This window comes from Camponotus floridanus, unplaced genomic scaffold, assembly GCF_003227725.1.
Source record: "Camponotus floridanus strain SB8 unplaced genomic scaffold, Cflo_v7.5 scaffold5, whole genome shotgun sequence".
Lineage (NCBI taxonomy): Eukaryota > Metazoa > Arthropoda > Insecta > Hymenoptera > Formicidae > Camponotus > Camponotus floridanus.
Window position 1 is genome coordinate 4,105,923 of NW_020229658.1, and position 23,616 is coordinate 4,129,538.

The window sequence follows — 23,616 nt, forward strand, 5'->3', positions numbered from 1 at the left end:
TCACACGCGTATACATAAAAAAATGTGCGAAGATAATAATGTAATAATATTCTATGCGAATACCTCTGTACATATGTCAGAATTATTTTAAGATGTACTAATAATTATTAAAAAATTAGAACTTTAAATGAAAAACGCTGCTCTCGGAAAAATCTGTAATATTTGTAATATTTTAAATAATAATTTAAAATAGGCATGTGATCACACACGACTGCGATTTCCGTATTCATCTCTATGAGATTTCAAGATTGCATAAACATCTCTCGTCGCTTATTCAACATAATTAAACTTTTCAAAAATCTCTTTCAATCAATATAAAAAATAAATACAACATAATATTTTGGAAAAATTAAATATAGAAAAATTAAGAAATCTGTCAAATTCATTGATTTGCTTCGATCTCCAGTATACTTGCGGTAGGACATCATCATGTCAAGTGATCATTGTACAGTATGAATAATGTACAGGTAGAAAAAGAGAGAAGTTGAGGAATTACATTCGAGATGCACTCTATTACACGTTTAGTTTATTAGGATCGCGGCGGGATCGAAGCGATGTCATGAAATTATCAACGAGCGCGGGAAGTGAGCGTGACGTTTTATATATTCGGGACGATCGCGCCGGTCGAGGAGCAGCGGCGGACAAAGACGATTAGGGGGCGACAAGAGAAGAGACGTCGTAGCCAAGTCGAACAGCAGTAGCGTTAAGGCAGTCCGAGAGAATGGCTCGCGGCGTACGCTGGAGCGTCCTGCTGGGCCTCGCGCTGGCCCTAATCGCGCCCTACACCGCTGCCCTGTCCAAAAACGATTTATATCCATACGCGGATTCGGGCTCCTTGGTCCTCGAGAGCGACCCGAACCGGATGCTAATATCCGCGGAGGCGATCCTCAAAACTCCCATCGCTTTCTACGATAAAATCTACAATTCTATATTCGTGAGTACTGATAGAAATTTTTTTTTAAATATCTTTTTTTTACATTTCTTTTAATGTTTTGGATGCAATTTTTCGATCTAATGCTTGTTCACGATAAAACAGTTATTTAGATGAAAACTACCTTTTATACTTTATGAATTTAAAAAGTATAAAGTTTATATTTAAACAAATTGTTATTTGATATTCTAATGTGTGTTATGAAAAAAGTCTTGTTCTTCATCCCCTACGATAACAGGAATTGTAAGAAAAATACAAATTTAATTAATGTTATGATAAGTTTATAGTTATTTTTAATCAGCTAATCTTGATCAGCACATAAAATAACTACTTATAAATGACAAATATAAAAGAATAAAAGAAGAATATGAAGAAATAAAACAAGAATATATAAAATGGACTATAATATGATTTGTTTTCTAAACACAAGTAAGAATGTAACTTGAAGAAAAAGTCTTTCTCATAATTATCATATTTTAATTATAAGACTTATTCCTTAATTTAATTAATTTAAAACAATTCCCAATTTAATTATGTTACATGATGCCATAATCTCTCTATGATCGTATTTGATTTCTTGCAAATTTTTTAAGACAGAAAATTATTAAAATCATAAATGATATACAATAATTTATGAACAATTATATAATTTAAATTCAAAATCTTATTAAAATCTTATTAAAACATACGAACACAAATTCTGCTATTTGTATTTGCAAATATGGATGCAGTGAAGTTATTATTAGATAGTCTGCTATTTTTGTATTTACGTTGTGTAAACTGATCGTCAGTGGAAAACAGCGTTGGAGAAAAACGCAAATATTCTTGATAGCACTCTGCAAATTTGTGTTATGAACAATATTTTTACAATTACTATTTACAACTGGATATTTTTGTCACTTCGTAACGTTGATAACGACTGAAAATTCAATCTTCATTGCATGCGTAAATCAGTCATTTTATATCATTCTTACTTTGTATTAATTTTCTTTCTTTGCTGTGATTGTCCAAGAAGAAGCTTTGCTCCTAAAACAAAAAAAAACTTCGTTAGTAAAAATTTTATAAGAAATCATTATTTGTTGCTATTTAATACTTATTTTTTCAACATTAAAATATCACAATTTATAATTTTAAGTTAAAATTTCATTGAATTAAAATAAAAGTAAAATAAATAAAATTATGTCGCCTGTTTATATATTTTATTAATTTTAATTTTTAATTAAACAATTTTGTATTTAAATCAAATTTACATCTAAAAAAATTTATATGTGAATTCACTAATAAAAACATTAAAGAATGACATAACGCGCGATACCTATGCATTCTATTTCTTTGCACAAAAAATTAAAATTTTTTCGGAAACTTTTCATTAACAAGAAGAATGATACGCACTCTAACGATATCTACCTATCCTATCTTTCTTCACGAGATTAGAAATTTTTTTTGGCCATCTCACAGATTAGAAAACTTGCGCGATTCCTCCACGTGACGAACTTCAATTTATGACCCGTCTAGAAAAAATTCCGAGACGGCGAGACGAGCGACTAGGCATAGCGACCGGCGTAATTCCTCGTTTAATATCAATTTATCGCGCGATAGACAATGACGAAGCCGCGCGCGCGTTCGGTCATTCTCTCAATTCGGCTGGCGGTCTAATCCGGTCAACATCTTCTGGCATGACACGAATTCATTGCGCTTGCGATGACGAACGAGAGTTACTCTCTAGGCGGCACAATCGCGCTTAATTGCAGCGGACGCGCCGCGCTGCTCATCGCGTACAATTTACGAGGGCCCGTTAATTCGTATGAATGAACGAGCGAGAGCGGCGCACGAACCGGAAGACGATGCAACGCACATCGAGACGAGCCAAGACGAAGCGCAAGATTCCGGTAGTGTTTACGCGCTGAAGTTCGACCGTAAGCGAAAGCGTGTCTCGAGGAAGCGCACGTTGCAGGAACACAAGAGAGCGATCACAGAGGGTTTCTTTGCAATTTGAATCAATTTCGGATGTGTAAAGAAATTTAAAATAACTTTAAAATAAGAGGCATATATTTTTTATTTAAACTATATTTCAAATTTTTAATAATTGCCGCGGCTTTTCTAGGCTTTGTACATCATACGATAAAATAAATAAAATTGAAATTAAACAGTAAATTTCACAATCATATATTTATATTTTACGAAATATTCACTCAAATAGGCAAATATGACGAAATAGCTTCTAGAATTTGTCTGCTTGCTTAAACATCCATTAAGATGTCTCTTATTTTGAGCTATTCTACAACGTATCCGAAGGACATCAAAAACTTTTAAAGAGACGATTCCGGCCGTTTCCTTGTTAGCTAGAGAGAGATATTTAAGGCTTGATACGCACTTGAGTCAGCGCGCAAACGATTAAATAACCGTGAAAACGATTAGAAAAATCTCGCAGGACACGTCGCCGTGATCTAACTTTTCCGCGAATCATCGTACTACTGCGGAGGCGATGGTATGAATGAACATTAATTATGCGCTAGTCTCGCGCAGATTAAAGCGAAGGATTCATCTCCCCGAAGCAATTTATTGCGAATCAAGGTGCATGAGCTCATGCGTAGAAACGTTTATGCGTTACGCCTCCACGTAGAGCGAACCAATGTTATCAACATTTTCTCGAGTGGAAAATAGTTTTCCCTATTGAGACTATATAACCTTGACTAACCGCATGAAGTCTCTTTAATAAACTATGATGATTGATATCTATGTATATTGAATCCGTATATATCGTACAGCAAAATAATACATCTTCATGAATTTTAAAAATATATATTTGCATGTGTGTGTGTGTAGGAGAAGATAACAAAATATGATTATATACATCTGCTATTAAAGTGTATTAAAAATTAATTGTATGTTTTTTAATTCATGACGAGATTACATGTTGACAAAGCAATTTGTGATAATATTTCATATATTCCAGTTAATTTTATATTTTACATTTCGTTTTAAGCAAGACTATATATGGGATATGAGCTTTCGAATTTCAATGCTAAAATTCATTTTCGGATTGGTATGACTTTCGCAGTCGCCGTTATCAAAGCACGGTATTAGAGCCATGATCCGCCGTGATCCGTTCCATTCATCGTATTCCGTCAATAATTCAAGCGTCCGCAAAATCATCGTCGCATTATTGATGACGTGCGTACGTGCGCCTCGCTTAGGGACGCGCGTCGAATCGAATCACACGCAGAAACTCGGCCGGCTAGTCAGCCGGACGGGCGTAAAGTATAATGACGGATAATTGTGAGAGACTAGGCGGATTAAGAGCCTAGAATGGGGAGATTCGATTTTGCAGGTATTGCAACAATACGTGTACCATAATCGTATTCTTTTACATTACTGTAACACACGTGCACCGAGCGTGCAGCATAGCATTACATAGCATTACAGCTTACATTTTTCATACATCAAACGATAGAGCCAGAGAATTTAAAAAATTCATAATGTTATTCTTCCCTTTTCAGCGTATAAATGACAGCTGAGAGATAAATATAGAAAAAAAGATTTTTAATTTAGATTCTAGTATGTGTTTAAAGAGAAGTTGGACGCGGATCAAATTAGAAGTTCGATGAATCTGAAATACTTCGAAATTTATAAATTTGATGTTGCTTGACAAGATTTACCTTGTAAAATTAATATTTTTGTTTTCATTTTTCATTTTAATTTTAATTTTCGCGTACAATTACTATAAAATTTTTGTGGTACAGGCTTTGTAAAAAAAATCAATTTGGTATATAATATTAAATTTGGTAAATAAGATAATATAATTTTAAGATTAAATTTACATTATTTAATTTACATTAGATTATATCTTACAAGGCAAATCTTTACTTAATTCACAAATTAATTTTATTTATTAATTAATTTTATTTTAAATATATTAATTTTATATTCTAAAATGTTATATCCTAAAAATACTTTGTGCAGTGTTAAATCTTGAAATGTATTAAATTTATTGATACTTATTGATATCCAATTTTTCTTTAAATTGTATCTATAATATTATATATATTATATATTATATATATTATACACATATAAATTAATATCAATAGAAATAAACGTGTGCAAATATTATAACCATTGCAATATTCTGCAAGCAAATGCACATTCACTTGGCGATATCGATTGTAAGAATCGTATAACATGAGATTATACATATATAAATATCTGCCATTAATCTTGATAACTTTTCACATTAATCGCACGAGGAAAAATCATACTAATATGTTTCCTGCACCTGCGTCTTTAGGCAAGAGCCGCACACTTTGTTGTACAAATATTTATGTATTCTGTAAAACTAACATTATTTGATTCTTTGTAAAAATATCATATTAAAAATAGATTTTATACCTTCATCTAAATTCGTACATAAAAACTCAATGAAAGAAACTCCTCTTGCTATACTCAATCAAGTACTCGCATCAAGATAGAATGTAATAAGACAGCCAGTCTGCGATGCAACCGCTGTGCAATTAGCTTTTTCCCACATTATTTAATGGAATTAGTGGGAGGAATTACGAAATTCCGCTCGCAATTCTTCTAGATCGGCTCTGTTGCCGGCTTCGTCATCGCCGACAGAGTTCAATTAGACTCGGCACGAAATTCTCAATTAATTTCGTTATCTTTTCTTCCGTTTCTCCGAGTTTCCTTTCTACTTCCGATATTACCACATATCTTGTTATAATCTTGAAATTATTCATAGCTAAAATTTAATGTTTGGGATTTCATAAAGGAACGTTGTTGTACTTATTTTTTACGAATATATTTCAGTTTTCGCTTGCCTTTCTCGATTCAACGCGTACGTTTAGTAGGCAGACAGACGTCTTTGTGGGCGTGCAATTTGTTGGAAATGTCGAGGAAAGCGAGCATGCCATGTAAAACTAGCCAACTGTAATTCAAACACAGAGACTTCCGCATGCAAACGTAAAAGCAGACGGCAACGGAACTAATTGACGAGAATTTTGTTTCATGCGATATGAAATAAATTACGAATTTAGAAGTAAGAATTTAGAAGTTTTAAAAGTTTAATCAGTCTTAAATTGTTCAAAAATAATATAATCGCGAACAATAATCCGCGGTTTATTGCACCATTTCTTGCAAAATATTCTGCCAAATGTTTTCCTTACATAAATTCAGATATATAAGAAAAAAAGATTTTCTTAAAAATTATTTCTGTTTATTTTATATAATAAATTTATTTATATCATAGATACGTATTTCAAAATAAAATTTTAGATAATTTATCAGCAAGATAAACTATGCGTAAACGCAACTTTTCTTTTCTCACAATTTATCATTAGCGTTAATAAAAATTAATCAAGGTAAAAGTTGATTGAACAAAATTTATAAAAAAAATTTGTATATTAAGAGAATTAATTCCAGTAGAGCGCTTTCTCGATGGACTTTTAGTGTATTATCATTATTATGCGAGTCCAGGTCAGTGACAAATCGCAATCATAGATGTATATCGCGACGTATCTATGAACAAAGACGGTCTACTTAGAGGACCTGCCTACACAACAATCATCTTCATTTCGTCGTTTATCGTCGACGATTCGTAGTCATCAAAATGATTGCGGCCGATTGCGCGATCACGTTAGCGCGTGCGGCATGCGTTACCGAAACCACCGCCGCATCATCTCTCTCGCTGTCATCGTTGATTCGCAGCTGCTACTATGTTCCGACGATTGTACGTGCACCAAGATTAGCGGCTAACACCGAAGGTCCGCGATTAGCATACGAATTCGATTCATCTCGACGTACTGTACGAACAAGGCGCTCAACAGCGTTTATGCATCATTGAAATGCACCATGGAAATTCATTTCAACGGATGACAGATAAGGAAAATATTTCCTCTCACAAGTTTGTTATGGAAATCAAGTTGTTATGGAAATTATTGTGCATTTTTTCTCGCAGATAATACATGCTACGACCCGAGCTGTTTTCGACAAAATTCTTTGACTGGAGAATCTATAAAGAATGTATTTTTATTATAAGTTACATTTCTTTGTCATTTCTATTTTGAGATAATATGATTTATGGCCTCGAAGCTATATCATCTCATAATTGATATACATAATAAATATATAAACATCGGACAAAAACTGAGATAAAGACACAAATTTTCGAATACTTATAAAAAACGTAAGTTTAAAGTTAAGAACGTTAAAGTGATTGTAATTATTAACTTATAGCTTTGATTTAATTTTGTAAATATTTTATCTCAATGTGGTATATATAGTAATAAATATGTATAGGCACAATACATATCAATCGAGGGATTTCCGAGAACAAAAAAGAATAAAAAAGTGATTTTCTCAGTACAAAAAGTTCCGCATTCGATATTGAAATATTCGTCGATGTGAGAGCCGATTTGAAATTATTTCTGTTGAAACAGAACGATTATCGATGATATCAGAAAGAGAGACAGCAGCCAGCATGGATTCCTCCTGTTACTTCCACAGGCTGTGTTATCTATTTTCACCGTTTTCTCTTGCTATTCACCACATGTGTGTGCGTGTGTGTCATCGGCTCGGCTCTGACCTATGACCTCGGCGATAGCCTCGGCGATGATAGCGGACTGAACTTTCCCACTAGCTGACTTACGCGAATGTCAAAATGTCCGATCATATAGACAGGCTTCGGTGAGACTATCAATACTGGTTTGACATTTCCAGGCATCGATTATTGGACGCCTCGATGACCGATGTTGATTATCGGTCTCGCATATATATATATATATATATATATATATATATATATATATATATATATATACGGAATAAATGATATTGACTAGATGAAAATTGATAGACTTTTGCTAATTGCAATCGTATTTAATATGCGGAAACGAACGTATTGGTATTCTGATATTTATAAAAAAATTTAACAGACTCTTTAATAAATTTGTATCACACAGAAATAATATTGCTAATACAATTATATTTAAAAAATTAATGAATGTATGGATTAATTAATGTTATTCTCTAAGTTTCTAAGATTTTTGGTATGAATAAATAAAATCTAATTTACTCTACAATTTTCTCTTAAACATTCTTAACAATAAAAAATTTCAATAATAAATTTTAATATGCGACATATTTTAAAAATAATTTAATGCAATAACTTGTTTTTATGAAAAATTGTACTGTAAAAATAATGTTAGAGTGAAATACAGTCAAAGCATCTAATTAACATCTTCAAAAATAGCGAAATAATTATTTTGCTATGCAACAAAATCATAAAACAAGTCTGTGCTGCATAGGGATTATTACTTTGTCGCCCTAATTCGTGTCAATTCGCTTGAATCGGGTCGCTTGTTAACGGTGCACCCGACTTAAGAGAGCATTAAATTCGATGCGGCGCCCGTAATATTAACCTCACGTGAAAATAATATAGGTCATTTGAGCAAACGGACATTCCAACTCGAGTGGCATAAGAATTAACACTCATGAATCAGAATATGGGACTGAAACACGAAACCATACCGAATGGATGTAAAAATTCGAGATAATATGAGATGTTAAACGAATAAAAGATTCTGCGTTTCACGCAAGCTGTTTTGAAAACTTATAGAAAAATTCTATTATTTATAAATTTCTAATGTTATTCTTCTTTTAATAATTTGAAAACTCTTGAAAAATTAAAAATTGATACATATAATTAAAATTAAAATATCTCAAACTTTTGTTAAAAATAAATTTAATAGAATATACAATAATTATATAATTTCAATTTAATTTTTTTAATTCCAAGATTAGTAAGATGAGTAATATTGAAATTCTAAAAGCGAGTAATGTGAGAACCACGCCAATTACTTCTTCTCAGCGTAATATTTAGGACGGTTGCACCGCTCTTTCGGAGAGTTTTAATTTTGTCTCCTTAATGGCAAGTCCCTTCTTACTGAACAGCTGCAACCCGACACTGCACGAAGCATGCATCGTGTCCAATGTGAAGTAAGAGTGACACGTTTGGCGCATTTCGTTTTAGCCAATTGACGAAACAAGTCAGCGGCCCCAGTAAGGATAACACGACCGTGTCAACTGCTCCTTTCCGCTTTGAAATGATACCAAAGAATAATGAGGAGAGTTTTATTTTCTCGTTATTCTTAGAGGATTAATTTTTGCAAGAAAATTAAAGAAAATTTTGCAACATAAAGAAGTAACGCAAAAAGATCTCATAAACAATAGATATAAATTACATTTAATACATTTATCTTATATAATATAAAGATATAATTATGATAGATTGAAATCTTTATAAGATATATATATATATATATATATATATATGTGTGTGTGTGTGTGTGTGTGTGTGTGTGTGTGTGTGTATGTGTGTGTGTGTGTGTGTGTAATACGCCAAATGTTCCTTAAATTATTTACAATTATATATATCTCCATTCTCATATTTTTAAAGAAAAAAATTAACAATAATATCCTCAATGTTCTCAGGTGATGCAATTATTACATGTTAAATTTTTTTCATAAAGTTTTCTAAAAACATTAATATTCTATAAATATATTGGTGATTTGACCTTTACCGATGATTCCTTCGCAAGCTTCCGCAAACACGACGCCGTCTTCTCGACGAACGCGCAACATTGAACGAATGACTTCTCGATGATAGACGCTTACTCATTTTAACGTGCATGCATGTGTACGACTCGCAGTCAATCAACGACACTGGGTGGGAGCTCCACCTCCCTCTCCTAATTGTCATTGTCAGATTTCTCACTGACAGTTCGTGTCAACGTATTACCTGCTGACCCGCTGATGCTGACTTTCTGTCATGTCCGCATCATTAGACGGGATCTGATTTACTGTCGCGTGTCGACTGTACATCGAAATTAACGTGATATAACGTAATATTCCGATTAGATCAATGCACTCTGCTATCGACAAATTTAAATTACCAAAAAATGTGATAAATTGAATTTTTTTCAAGCGCTGCTTTAAAGAGGGAAATGCTGATATATCAATCAATCAATTAATAAAGGCTGTAAAGCTGCATCGGAGAATTAACAGATATTTGATATTTTAACTTTAATATCGTGAATGTGCATTGATTGATATATACAATGTTTTCAGTTATATTAAATAATCATTATAAGTTGCGTGTAGAATCTCTGAGTAGATTTAACTGTACTTATCGCATAAATAAATCAAACTTTTGGAAACCTCTCTTTCTCTCTTCATTTTCTTTTTCTGTAAATTCCGTCTATCATTTCTCTCTATAAATGATCTAATTTTCCAATACTTCCGAACTCTCGTTAAATTGAAGTCGAACGTAATTATGGATCGTATCGGTTAATGAACGTCAAAGATGAAAAATCGATTTCAGGTAAATGGAAATGGCGTTCTTTCATTCGCAAGAGCTATGCAAAGATTCTTCAACATTGCGTTTCCTCTTGATGATCCAGTAATTGCGCCTCTCTACACACATGTCGATACAAGAGGTTCGGGAATGGTTTATTATAGTGAAATCGATTCTCCCGAAATTCTTGCTAAAGCTGGAGGACTAATTCGAAGCGCCTTCAAGGAAGCCATCGACTTCGTACCTACGCACGTCTTTTTGACCACTTGGGTGGATGTTGGTTATTACAATGAGCGTAACGATAAGGCAAGTTGTTTACAGTTTGTTTACAGTTGTTTGCAGAGTGAAGAAATTTTTACAGTATTTTCTCTCTTTGTTTATTGTATTTAAACATCTTATTAAACATCTTTTCATTTATCACAGAGAAAATTAAATATTAATAAACACGTAGTGAGCTTTCGTAAGAACATGAATAGCATTCATCGAGTCTCGCCTTTCAGGTGAATACTTATCAAGTCGCTATATCATCCAACGGTTCGCATTCCTTTGTTGAACTGCTATACCCGGAAAATGGTATACAGTGGATTCAGGGTGAATCGCATCCCAGCGGGCTCCCGGATGCCAAGGCGCAGGCAGGATTCATGAGCGAGGGCAAAATGTATACCCTGAGGGGCTCGGGCACAGACCAAATTCAGAATGTCGACAAGTGAGTAATGGGGAGAGTAAAGGTGCCGGTTATATTCACATACGACGTATTCATGGGTCGTTGTAATTGTTTTCAGGTGGTCGAATGTAAATAGGCCTGGCCACTGGCTGTTTCAAGTCGGCCCTTTCGACGAAGGCGAAAATATAAAAATTCCCGATAATATCCAAGGTAATACGACAAATTTTGTAATATATATAATTATATAATATAAAATATATAATTTATATATTTTTTTATTTATAAAAATTGATCGAAAATATTAATATATGCTTGGTATGTCGAAACTACAGACGATTCTATCTAACATTTCTATATCTAACATTTCTATCTCACAAATATAATTTATGTAAACTACGTGCAAATTAGATATTATTCTTGCATAACGTTAATTAACGAATATATGCTCTTAGATACTACAACTGTGCATCAAGCGGCCAGCTGCAGGACCGGTGCTACCACTTGTCATAGCAAAGCAATCTGCGTCGATTACGAGATCGGATTCTGCTGCAGCTGCAAGCAGGGTTATTTTGGCAACGGGAAATCCTGCCAGCCAAACGGTAAATTATTTATCAACGACGATTGTTAAAAACTCACATTGCGAGATAAGCCCGAGTTAATGGCATGCAAACGCAGCCTTTGAAGTATTCTCGAAACAGGGATAAAGAAGGAATCTTTCAACGTTCCCCTCTGAACTCCCGACGACGCTCCGTCTAACGCGAACAAAGATACGTCGTCTCGCGTAGAACAAATAGATGCATCGCAGTAAGTAACTGCGTTTGCTCGAGTGCGCTCTCTGATCTATTCATAGTTTACGAGATTGATTCTTATGACTTCCACGGTAATATCGTAAAGACAGCAGTATACTTTGAAATGAATCGTGCGTCGCCTCTTTGATGATCGCGTTTCAACTGTACGCGTCAAGTATCCCTGCCAATAATTACATAAAAAAAGATGCAATGCTTTTAAGAAATGCAGAAAACCGGTATTGTATCTTTTCAAATGCTACCTTATTATCAATTTAACATGATTATGGAAGAATATAAATAGATAATTTTATATGATATTTTTTTCTAATAAATAAATATCTCGTATACACAAAAAATGATTAAGCAATAATAATCATAAAATTCGCTAATGATAGAAAATTAATAAATATTATAAATTATAAATTATATAATTTTTAGACGTGCCTCTTCGTGTTATTGGCCGGATATCTGGCGAGCTCAATGGCGTGGAATTTCCGTCAAGAGATCTTCAGTGTTACGTGCAAACCAAAGATGGACGAACATATACTGCCTTGTCAAGAATACCACAAGAAATCGGCGCCAGTTTTCAACTTCTAGGAAATTTAGGCGGGGTGATCGGTTGGCTGTTTGCCAAATCTATTAGCGACACTGAAAACGGATATGAACTTACAGGCAAGTAACTTTATACTACAAAATCTTCAAAACTCAATTTCAATTAGATATAATATCTTAACATATTTTAATATCTTCATTTTAAAAAAAGTAACTTTAAATAAACAAATTTAATTATAATTAGTCACAGTTTCCAAATTTGAATCTATAAAAAATACGATTACAAACGTTTCGATATTGTATTCTTTTAATTTAAGGGACCCATAAAATTTACAAAATTGTTAAACGCGGTAGCGTTTACGAAATAATTATTCACACGAGCATGTTCTACGCACAGGTGGTTTATTTAATCACACGGCAGAGCTGGTCTTCCCATCAACCGGCGATAAAGTGACGATTCGCAGCAATTATCTTGGATTGGACGTCTTTGGTCAACTAAAGATGGAAGCGAACATCAAAGGTTCGGTGCCACTTATCGAAAGGGACACTCAAGTGGACTATGGTGATTACGACGAACTCTACACTCGTACCCAAGCGGGAGTGATCCGTGCCCAAAGCGAGCGTACTTGCAAACTATCACGCGGTGGGGAAGACGAGCGGGAAATCGCCTTCATGCTGGACCAGATAATTAGCTATCAGGAATGTCCGCACGCTGTCTTCGATCCCGAGTATGACACGACCAGATTGAAATTTTCCAGAGGCATCACTACTTACGAGGCTACCGAGGGTATCATTCGATTTGCCGTCAACACAAAGATAACGCTCCTCGAAGAGGAGGATCCGTGTATTCAGGGACGACAGACTTGCGGTGATCACAGCTCCTGCGTGGTGGATGAGGATAGTTTCAAATGTGTGTGCAACACAGGGTGAGTATTGATTTTTTTTATAAAATTGATTTGCGAAAGAATCTTAAAATTATAAATATTCAAAAAAGAAATGTTTATTGAATGTGATCTTCGTAAAAATATATTTTCTCAATTTTGGCGTCGATGTTTGTGCACATTATGATTCTTTAATTATATGTTAATGTTATTGCATTTGTTACATTGCTTGTTACGTGAAAAGGTATCAGTATCTATATGAAGAGGACGGCAGTGCGGTTTGCGTAGACGTGAACGAATGCACGGCCGGTAATCACATGTGTTCTCCAGACGCTCAATGCATTAATCAAGAAGGCAGTCATACGTGTCAATGCAGAGCTGGTTTTAGCGGGGACGGTCGACTTTGTGAAAGTAACTGCAACTTCGTTTCATAATAAATTATTGTATCTTAAAATTACAATTACCGTATTGTGGTAACATTTCAAAGTCGATCAAATTCTTACTGCTGATAGCGACGAAAATAGTCTTGACATCTGATAATATTCTCGGTTAACTTCTATTTTTAAATTAATTTCAATTTTGAAAATATTTAGAAATATACCATATTTCGACAAAATAAAATATTTATATGTTAAATATATTAAATTAAAGTATATATAATTTTTTATATCTACTCTCTAATTATATAATATTTTATATCTCTCAGTTCATAACTATTTAATACGCTCAGTAATATTTAATTTCTTATTTAAAATTTATTTATCCGTAATAGGATTGCCATCTTGCGAAGATACTCGCTGCGGGGATTATGAACAATGTGCAATGATCAAAGGTGCACCTATGTGTGTCTGTATGCCTGGTTTCGAAGAAACAGAACAAGGCTGTTTACCCGCTCAGCATGGTAAAATGTTTTCCAATATAATAGACTGTATGGCAAAAAACTGCTGATCATATTTTGCTGACAACAATGAAAACTGCTTTTACAGTATCCTGTAACGAAGAGGATAACTGTTCGCCCTACGGGGTTTGCAGTTTTGACGAAAATAGGAAGAAGTATGTTTGCGAGTGTATGCCCGATTATGTCGGTGAGTGAAAAGCTCCAGAAAAAATCTTTGCCTACTGTTAATAATCTAAAAAGAATTTGAAAATATAAAAAATATATACAAAAAAAAATTCAACCAAATATATATGCAAATCAGTATAAATTCGTACAAGTCATAAATGGAAAATAATATTTTATCGCAAACTTATAAAAAATTTTTTTCAAATAATTATCTAGCCATATATGTATTGTTCGTAAGAGATATTTACCTTTGAATCTTTTATTTTTCATAATTTCAATTGTATGCTGGCACTTCTCATGATTCTTTAGTGATAACGTCGATTATTATTTTAGTTCAAATATAAGTTTTAAGAAAATTTAAAAAATAAAGTAATTACATTAAAAATTGCAAATCATAATCGAATACTTGTATAATATAAAAATCGCTTTAAGCACACATAACTACAATGCAATATATCAAATATTTTATCTGTTATTCATATATGCAATTATTTATAGGCGATGGATACACGTGTTACTCCGAATCCGATATCACCACCACAACAGACGAATCACCGCAACCGCAATGTCTAACTGAGGTGTGTTGGTGTCCGACCGGTTGGGAATTCCGTAACCATGCCTGCGTAAGGCAAGAGGGAGAGGAGTCTACGACAGTTGACTATAAGTTGAGAGATTGTAAGTTGCACGAAAAATAATCTCATAATCGATATATTAACGGTTTTCGTAAAACGTGAAAGTTTTAGCACGAATTAGATTGATGCAAGTTCTCTCCGTTATTCGAATGCATCATAGCATGCTATTGCGCATATGCATCATAGCATGTTTTGCATGGAGGGATTCTACATATCGATAATTATTTGATTGCACAACAATAATTAATTAATTGAGTATTAGTACAATTCTTTCTATTGTGTTTGTATTATTACAAAATTGAAGATTCTCGGGGAAACGTAATAAACATTAAATTTTAAATGTATATATAATTTAGTTATAAAAAAATTTATATAAACATGAAAGTAATATGAAAATATTTAAAGTAATATTTAATATTTAAACATGAAAGTGTAATATTTTAAATATGCACTAATACATATGATAAATCACGAAATTTAACGAGAATCAACTGGAACAATAAAATCGTATATACAGCAACAGAATAAATATACTATAAAATACAGTAAATTCCGCTTTATTCAATTATGCTAAAATATAACTATGTCAGTGCAATATATGTTTCCGTTATATTCAGTGTGGTAATATTTGTCGATGATTGAAGCATTACATTCATATTTCTCCGAGGATCATTCAATTAGACGCGAAAACTAAAATGCAGTTGAAAATTAAAATAATTTGATAAATAATTACTTACACGACGAGTAATTGCATGTAAATAAATTAACATGAATAAGTCGAATTTTCCTCGCGATGCGACGATGATCAATATTTAATAACAAGCGAGATTACGATCGTTAACGCGACGAACATCGTTCGTCGATGCATAATGCGTTTTAGTATCGGCACATCCGCTCCCGGAATGCTTCGACGACGTCTGCATATGTCCCATGGGATACGATTACGACCATTTGGAACAAATTTGCGTTCCGCTGCCAGGATACCACCACGACACGATGGGTCCATCAGGATCTAACCGTACGACGCATTCACTGCTTGGCTTTAAGCTATTTATGTTTAATAATGAATGTCAAGCACCTCTTCTGCACGTTGTTTTCTTTAACGAGTTCGCAATAACGCATGCTGCTTTTATTTCTGTTTGAATTTAATTACATTACTGTTTTAATTTCATTACATTATATGCGATATATGTATATCTTTCTCTTATCTCATTAATTAATTAAAACGTTTACGAGCTCGCAAATTGCGCGAGAATTAAAAGTAGTATTAAATGTTTTTATAACAAGCAAAATTGCAGATAATGTAATGATATGTGTTAACAGCATTTCGTTTTACGAAGTTCGATATGAATCGCATGAATTTACGAATTCGTATCTTACTTAGATATTTCGAAGGACGGAAAAGTGCGAACAAGAAAGAAAACTTGTTCTACAAATAAGTATACTCCAAGTTTCGCCATCTTCCAAGTCCTTAAACTCACTTTCAGAAACTTGCGACGTGCAACCTTTTAGTGAAAAGTACGATGGAAGATTATCTTGCAAAATTAGGAAAGATGTCTGCAGTGCATGCAATTCCCTTAAGAAAGAACTACGAAGATCAAAGTATTCAAACGTGATAAAAATATTCTAATTTCATTAAACTTGTACATTTTTTTAAATATCTATGTTGTAAGTAATACACTAACATATTATCTTAAAGTATTTATGTTACACACGAATATAAGATATGAAATAATTTATGTGACACGAATTCTTACTTTGCTGAGAAAATGTTTTTCATATTTATTCGAGATACTTCAAGTTACATATCAAAATAAGTTTTGACATTCTGATGATTGCAATAAAAAATCTAATGCATCAACTTTAATATTCTCTGAACAATATTTTCTTCCGCGAAACTTTCATTTCGCGCAATGCTGCAATCGTGAGATAAATTTTTCGCAAAGATATAAAATAAAAATAGCATGTCCCAGAGTCGCTAATATATCTGTCGAAAAACAAATTTAGAGATTTCGAGATGTCTTACACATGTGACTAGCAGAAAAATTATTCAGTAATTATTTCGTAACTCTTTATTGACCAAGATAATAAAGTGTTCGTAACATCGCGAAATCTAGCCGTTTCCATTAAATTTTTCGGTCTCGCTATCGGGACAGCCAGCTATCGTCGCCGCTTGCTGTGCAATGTATCATAATCGCGCACACGCTTGTGTCCAGTATCTTGCAACGTGGTGAACAGGTGTCATCCCTACGCGCAATGCATCTACGTGACGAGTACCGGCGATTACGAGTGCCGCTGCAATCCGGGATACGAGGGCGACGGTATGGAATGCACCAAGACAGGTACGTGTGAATGTACATGTAATTTTAAATGATAAATATTATATCGCAAAGTTTAAAAAGCGCGCTTGCATCTTGCATCTGCATTTAGCAATACATTAAATTATTTTAAAAAGCGCGCTTTTTAAACTTTGCGATATAATATTTATAATATTTTGCGATATATTATTTAAAATTACATGTACATTTGTAAAACATTTTTTTACAACTGTAAAAAAATAAAAAAAATCTTCCAAATCGCGCAACTCTTTTCTTTCAGTTTGTAAAAATTGTTCATAAAATTCAAAATTATATCTTGTTCCTCGAAACACTAGCGAGCTTTCCAATGCTTTTGCATTTCATAATATTTTTCCTAAGGAAAAAATCCGAATTATAAAAGGAGCGCGAAGGTATGTTAACAATAATACAACGATACGATTTTTTTTTCTTCGCGCAGAGATATCCTGCTTGGAAGTGGACATCTGCGATCCCAATGCGTCTTGCCAGCACGAGGAGCCGCTAGCAAAGTGCGTGTGCAATCCAGGATATGAAGGCGATGGAACAACATGCAGTCCTATCGGTGCTTTCATTATCCTTATTTTTTTTAATTTTTTTTCACTCGTCCCGCGCACGATGCGCTTTGGAATGTCAATGCAATTTTGTTCTTTCGATTGGCAATTTCCGTGCATGCATATCGCCTTTACATTTCGCATCATAAAATCAAGAAACACAATCATGAGCTTCGAATTCTTAATTAGACTATAATAATTACAATATTTCAGGCGATAAAATCTCAAAATCTCTTGTCTTTCAAACTGCAATAATACGAGTCGAGAAATGCGCAGAAAACTGACATATTCTCTGGTGACTTTCTTTTAGATGAGTGCAACGATAATTCCGAATGCGAAGAGAATGAACGATGCACCTACCATCCCATCAGCTCGCGCTACGAATGTACTTGCAGTCCCGGATATAGCTTAGTGGACGATCGATGCGTGCTATCGGATTGCTCGACGAATCCTTCTCAATGCCACGTCAACGCGCAGTGCGTGTCGTCCGGCGACGGCGGCTATAAATGTGTCTGCATAAGCGGCTATCACGGCGACGGTATGCGCCAGTGCGTGGAGGATCATATCGGCTGTAACGTTTTGAATAACTGCGGTCGAAACGCAGTTTGTGGATACAATCAAACATCCGCAAATTTCGCCTGCATTTGTCAACCGGTGCGTACACATGTGTATCATATGATAATCAAATTTGTTATTATTGCACGTCATTTGTTTTCGTCTCGTGCTACGTCGAGAAATACTTACACTGCCTTTTATCGAGTCAATTTTAAATATTACACTGAGGGAAAAATTATCTTGAAATAAAAAAATTTTAGTTAACTCAAGAAAGCTATTTATTCGGTGAGTACTAATCACGTATTTACTTGTATTTAAAACGTCTGTTTGCTTAAGTTAAGTATTTATTTACATATGTTTAAAAATATATATATACTTAAAAAAATATAATTTTTAATTAAATATTTTTATTTTAATTTTACAAAATATTTATTAAAATGCATTTTTATTTCCAAAAATTTTAAATTTTTTATTTAAAAAAATAATATATTTAATTTAATAAATTATAGTATATATTTTACGAAAATAGTATTTAAATATAAAAAATATATAAATGAAAATAATGTACTTAATATAACATGCATATTTAATTAAAATTAAATGCTTTTACTTAAATGAAATAAACAATTCCTTCCATTTAGAGCAAAAGTTTCAAGAAAACAAATTTATTTGATTCAAAAAAATTTTTCCCTCAGTGTAGTAGTTAAAAATTAAGAGAACATGCGGCTATTTATTCCAGAGAAAAAGAGAGAAGTAAAGAGTAAAATAAACTTATGAATATAAATTTTATAATACAGTCATAAAACCAAGGGTATGAAAATATATCTTGGCAAGCTCATTTATAATGTAACATACATGTAACATAACATGTAATGATCGTAATATTGTCGCCTTTAGGGTTACTATGGTGACGGTTTCACGTGCCTTCCTCACACTTCGTGTAGACGCGACCCGAATCTCTGCTCTTCGGACGCATCATGCGTGTCGGCCGGCGAAAACGAATTTGCTTGCGTCTGCAACGAGGGTTTCATCGGCGACGGCATCAATTGTAAGCACCGGCCGAAGCACGACTCCAACTTTTTGCTGGTAAACCAAGGAATGGCTACGCATCGGATACCATTCGTGCCTACGCAACAGAATCCAGGAAATCCCATCTACATAGCTTATACGCAAATGGCGATTGCCCTAGATATCGATTGCTTCGACGGCAAAGCTTACTCCAGTGATATTACTGGTAATTGCTCGTTTATATTCAAAAGTCGATTTGCACCGAATTTACCAATATTATGCGTTAAAAATCACATTTTAGACTTTTAGAATTATTATTTTACGAAATAATACTATTTATACTTTTAACAAAGAGCCTATAATCCTACGATATTCTGGAATAAATGCGACAAATTTATTTTTACAATACAATTGTTTACAACAATTTGTCATTTGTTATTGTTTAATATTTTTTAATTGTCGATGTAATGAGAGAGGAAAACGAAATTGAAAACGAACGAGATATTTTTGAAATGAATAAAATGGCAATTCACCTATACCGTAGGTAACAGAATAGTGGAACTATCTTACAACGGATCGATGGCGCAAACATTTATTCCGAAAGTTAGCAGTCCCGAAGGACTATCGGTCGATTGGGTCTCAAGAAACATTTTCTGGACCGATTCAGGCAAGACGACCGTCGAGGTTGCCAGTCTTGTAACAAAGAAACGCAAAGTCCTCGTTTCCGATGGTCTGGTCAATCCGAGGGGAATAGCTGTTCATCCATATCGGGGGTAAGAATATACACAAGCGTGCAGAAATCTATTTGTAGAACTTTCCAGTTCCACGAACTTCAAAATCCTCTCCAATTTTATTCTAACGATTCCTGCGTATGTTATTTGCACAATGACAACGATAAAATTTCTCTCCGGGTTTCTGATCGTGATTTATTTTTTGTTCTACATATTTAGAAGACACCAACTTATATCTTATATTTATGTATCTTATATTTTCTTTTAGGTCTACAGTTTTTCTTAAGCAATCTAAAATTAACTTTCAATACTTTAATAAAAATAGCAAAATGCGCTAAAATAAAATTTTAAATTTATAATATTAATATCTTGAACATATATTTAAATATCTATATTTGAATTATTGAGTTGAGTTTATTGATGTAATTTTGTAAAATTATTTGAATTTTTACAAATAATATTTTTGTTTTAGAAAAATATTTTGGTCTGACTGGAATCGTGCCTCTCCAAAATTGGAGTGGGCTAATGAAGATGGTACAGACCGAGCCATCTTCCTTCAGGGTGATTACGTTAAGCTACCAAATTCATTAAGTATTGATTGGTCGACGGATGAACTGTGTTGGGCCGACGCTGGGACGTTTACGATAAGTAAATATAGATTTTAATCACATGAACACGTCGAAATAGCATCTTCATTAATCTTAAGAAAAAAAAATATCCGATGACGCAATACGTTTCATTACTTGCTAATCTGACAATAAATAATCTCTTGTTTTTAGGCTGTATCGAAATAGATAGCAAAAAAGTCAACATCGTCGCTAATGAACTTACTTATCCATTTGGCTTGGCAATATCTCAAAATTATTACTATTGGACTGACTGGAAAACGTAAGGCAATCAAGCATTTAGAGAAGCATTTAGAGAAGTTAGAGAAGCGATATAATATCCGGAAACATTTACATATTACGCCACTTACATTGCAGAAATAAGATCGAAGTCGGTATAAAAATTAATGGCGAAAGACGCACCCCGTTATCTGTCCCGCCAGGCGGAAGTGGAAAACTGTACGGCATTGTGGTCGTTCCTGAGTCATGTCCTAGAAGTAAATTTCATCTCCATAAATACATTTCTTGATATAAATTTTGCCAGTCAAATTTTGCTAAAGATATAATTTAATAAGACTTTTGTAAATATTCACTTTATACTCTTTAAAAATAAATTCTAGGAATTTAGTGTATCGTCGAAATTCCATTAATATTTACAATTTAATTATTCGCAGTAACCAATGTGTGCCAGTACGACAATGGCAGGTGTAACAAGGATCAACTATGTTTACCGGACGGCCAGGGCGCTAGAACGTGTGCGTGCGCAGACGATGCGAAAGAATCTTGCACCGACTCCCGTTATCCGTCTTAAATCCGTCCTCAATCTCGTACAGAAAAGAAGTAACGCAAAATCTTGTCTCGTGCTGATTCTTTAGCCAATAAGCAAGTCTCGCGAATTGGCGCTCATATCGAGCTAAATCATAAGTAATCACTAGATCAAGTGTAAATTATGACATTAATCTTAATATTGATTAGTCATCGACATCCTCAAATAACATCTACTTTTGTATCTATCAATCGCGACGCACAAACTGTATTGCGATTTGATCTTATTTAATAAAAGTGAAGGAAGCACTGACGAGCGATGCTTTACAACGTAATATTTATACGACTCATCATTTCCATCATTTTCTCGTTCCCAGCTTACTCGCCCGATTAGTTTCATGATTAAATACAAAAAGGAAAAGTAAAAACTCCGTGAAATATCCCTTATATAAAACTGCTCTCTACGAAAATTAAAAATTATTACTATCATTACGCAGCGAGGAATTAAATCCTATTAGCTACAACTACCGTATAATTTCAATCACTCTATTTCCCATATATAATATTAATGAGTTTATATAACATTCTCATAAAATAACTCTGATTGCTGTCTGGAAGAAAAACGAAAACTAAATGCAAGTATAATTTTTCTTTCTACCGATTGCAAATGCTCGATTGCTCATTCAATCTTATTTCTTCCTTAAAAATTTTTGAATGATATAATAAATTAACATCCAAAAAAACGATAGTCTAAAATTTATTAAATTATTAAACAATTATTATTAAAAAAATGATAGCCTATTAAATAAAAGCATACTGCTCTCTAAAGATTTAAAAAAAAGATATATATTTATTTACTTTCTTAACGCACAAGATCTTGAAAAATAAGATAGACTCTCAACGTTTTCAACGTGATATACCGAATATTTTCATGCGAGATACTCCTTTGAGAACGTAATATTTAATCGGTTGTGGGAAAATCGAAGGACGATACCGCAGAAAGGGAATGAGAAGACGATATAAGGAAGAGATAAGACGGGGCGACCTCAAAAACCGACAAAGGACTCGGTGCTCTTCAATGGATCCGCACAGAGAGCGACAAGAATCTCTTGGAAATGCGTCTCGAGAGATCTTTCTTCTAGTCGCGCCGCAATAATAGTAGAATTCTGAGTAGAAATGGAAGGTAACCGTAAACGAGCGGCAATCTCTCAGTATTCGTCGGAACCTCGTATTTACACTAGGACGCTGTATATTTGATGCGAAAGAAATACAAGTATTATTTCGTCAATGAACTCCTTAAACGATATTGCGAAAACGATATTACGTAACACGAAACGTCACGTAGATAGGAAGACAACTTAAAATAAATCGGAAGGTTAACGCGCCGCACATAAATAGCAAAAGATATTAATATGACGCTCTTTTAATAGTATTTCCGTCAATATATGAAAAAGCATCTTTAAAAACAAAATAAAAATATAATAATAACTTTAATAAAGTTAATAATTTTAAAACCATATAATATCAAGTTGTAAAGCGAGTCAATTATCTTTTAGTTGAAAAAAATAGAGTAAATTTAACAGATTTTTTGTATTTAGAAAAATTCTGAAAATTAATTTATTATTTCACACAGATTTTATATTACGAAATATTTAATTTTTTTATTCTTGAGTTTTCTCGAAACTTAAAAAGTACATTTTTTCTAATATTTTTTAGAATCTCAAAAATATGAATATTTAAATGCTGAATATTTTAATTTTATTGCATTTTTGAATTTTATCGAAATAATAGCGCTGTGAATGCTCAAATTGATCACCATACGCGCAACCGCAGTCTGCAATCTATGCAAATAAGCATCGCTTTTGGTGATCGGCAGACGCTGAATGCCTGGGCGGATTGGAAAAAGCTGGCCAAAGTCTGCCATCGACAGGTGCTCGATCAGACTGTCGCGTTATAGCTTTTCCATAAGAATGCCCGTTCTGGGCTGTAATATTCACTCGCACACAATGTTCTATCACTAGATAACTATACTTTAACCCTGTCATCAACATAAACTTTCCTTCACCCAACAAATTTTACAAAATTGAAAAATATTTTGTTCATAGACAGGTTAAATAATAAATTTTATATGAAATATATTTTTTCTTATTATCCAAAATATGTTAGAAACTACTGCATTAGAATATTTCTTTAGCTATTAGC

The 23,616-nt window shown here is 33.5% G+C and overlaps 1 protein-coding gene across 4 annotated transcripts; it reads left to right on the forward strand.

Annotated features, from left to right (window-relative positions):
* Positions 1-689: 689 nt before the first annotated feature.
* Positions 690-21,749, forward strand: LOC105258024 (nidogen-2). Of its 4 annotated transcripts, XM_011269068.3 has the most exons (21): positions 690-934; positions 10,311-10,589; positions 10,784-10,989; positions 11,066-11,157; positions 11,400-11,546; positions 12,174-12,407; positions 12,685-13,213; positions 13,413-13,579; positions 13,941-14,069; positions 14,155-14,253; positions 14,730-14,906; positions 15,744-15,881; positions 17,080-17,205; positions 17,639-17,761; positions 18,061-18,404; positions 19,203-19,539; positions 19,858-20,086; positions 20,517-20,692; positions 20,824-20,932; positions 21,028-21,146; positions 21,324-21,749. In XM_011269068.3, exons 1-21 carry the CDS (start codon positions 722-724, stop codon positions 21,458-21,460), a joined length of 4,110 nt encoding a protein of 1,369 aa, XP_011267370.1. In that variant the 5' UTR covers positions 690-721; the 3' UTR covers positions 21,461-21,749. The 4 variants fall into 4 exon arrangements, with proteins under 4 accessions (XP_011267370.1, XP_011267371.1, XP_011267372.1 ...); XM_011269069.3 differs by lacking the exon at positions 17,639-17,761; XM_011269070.3 differs by lacking the exon at positions 15,744-15,881.
* Positions 21,750-23,616: the final 1,867 nt, after the last annotated feature.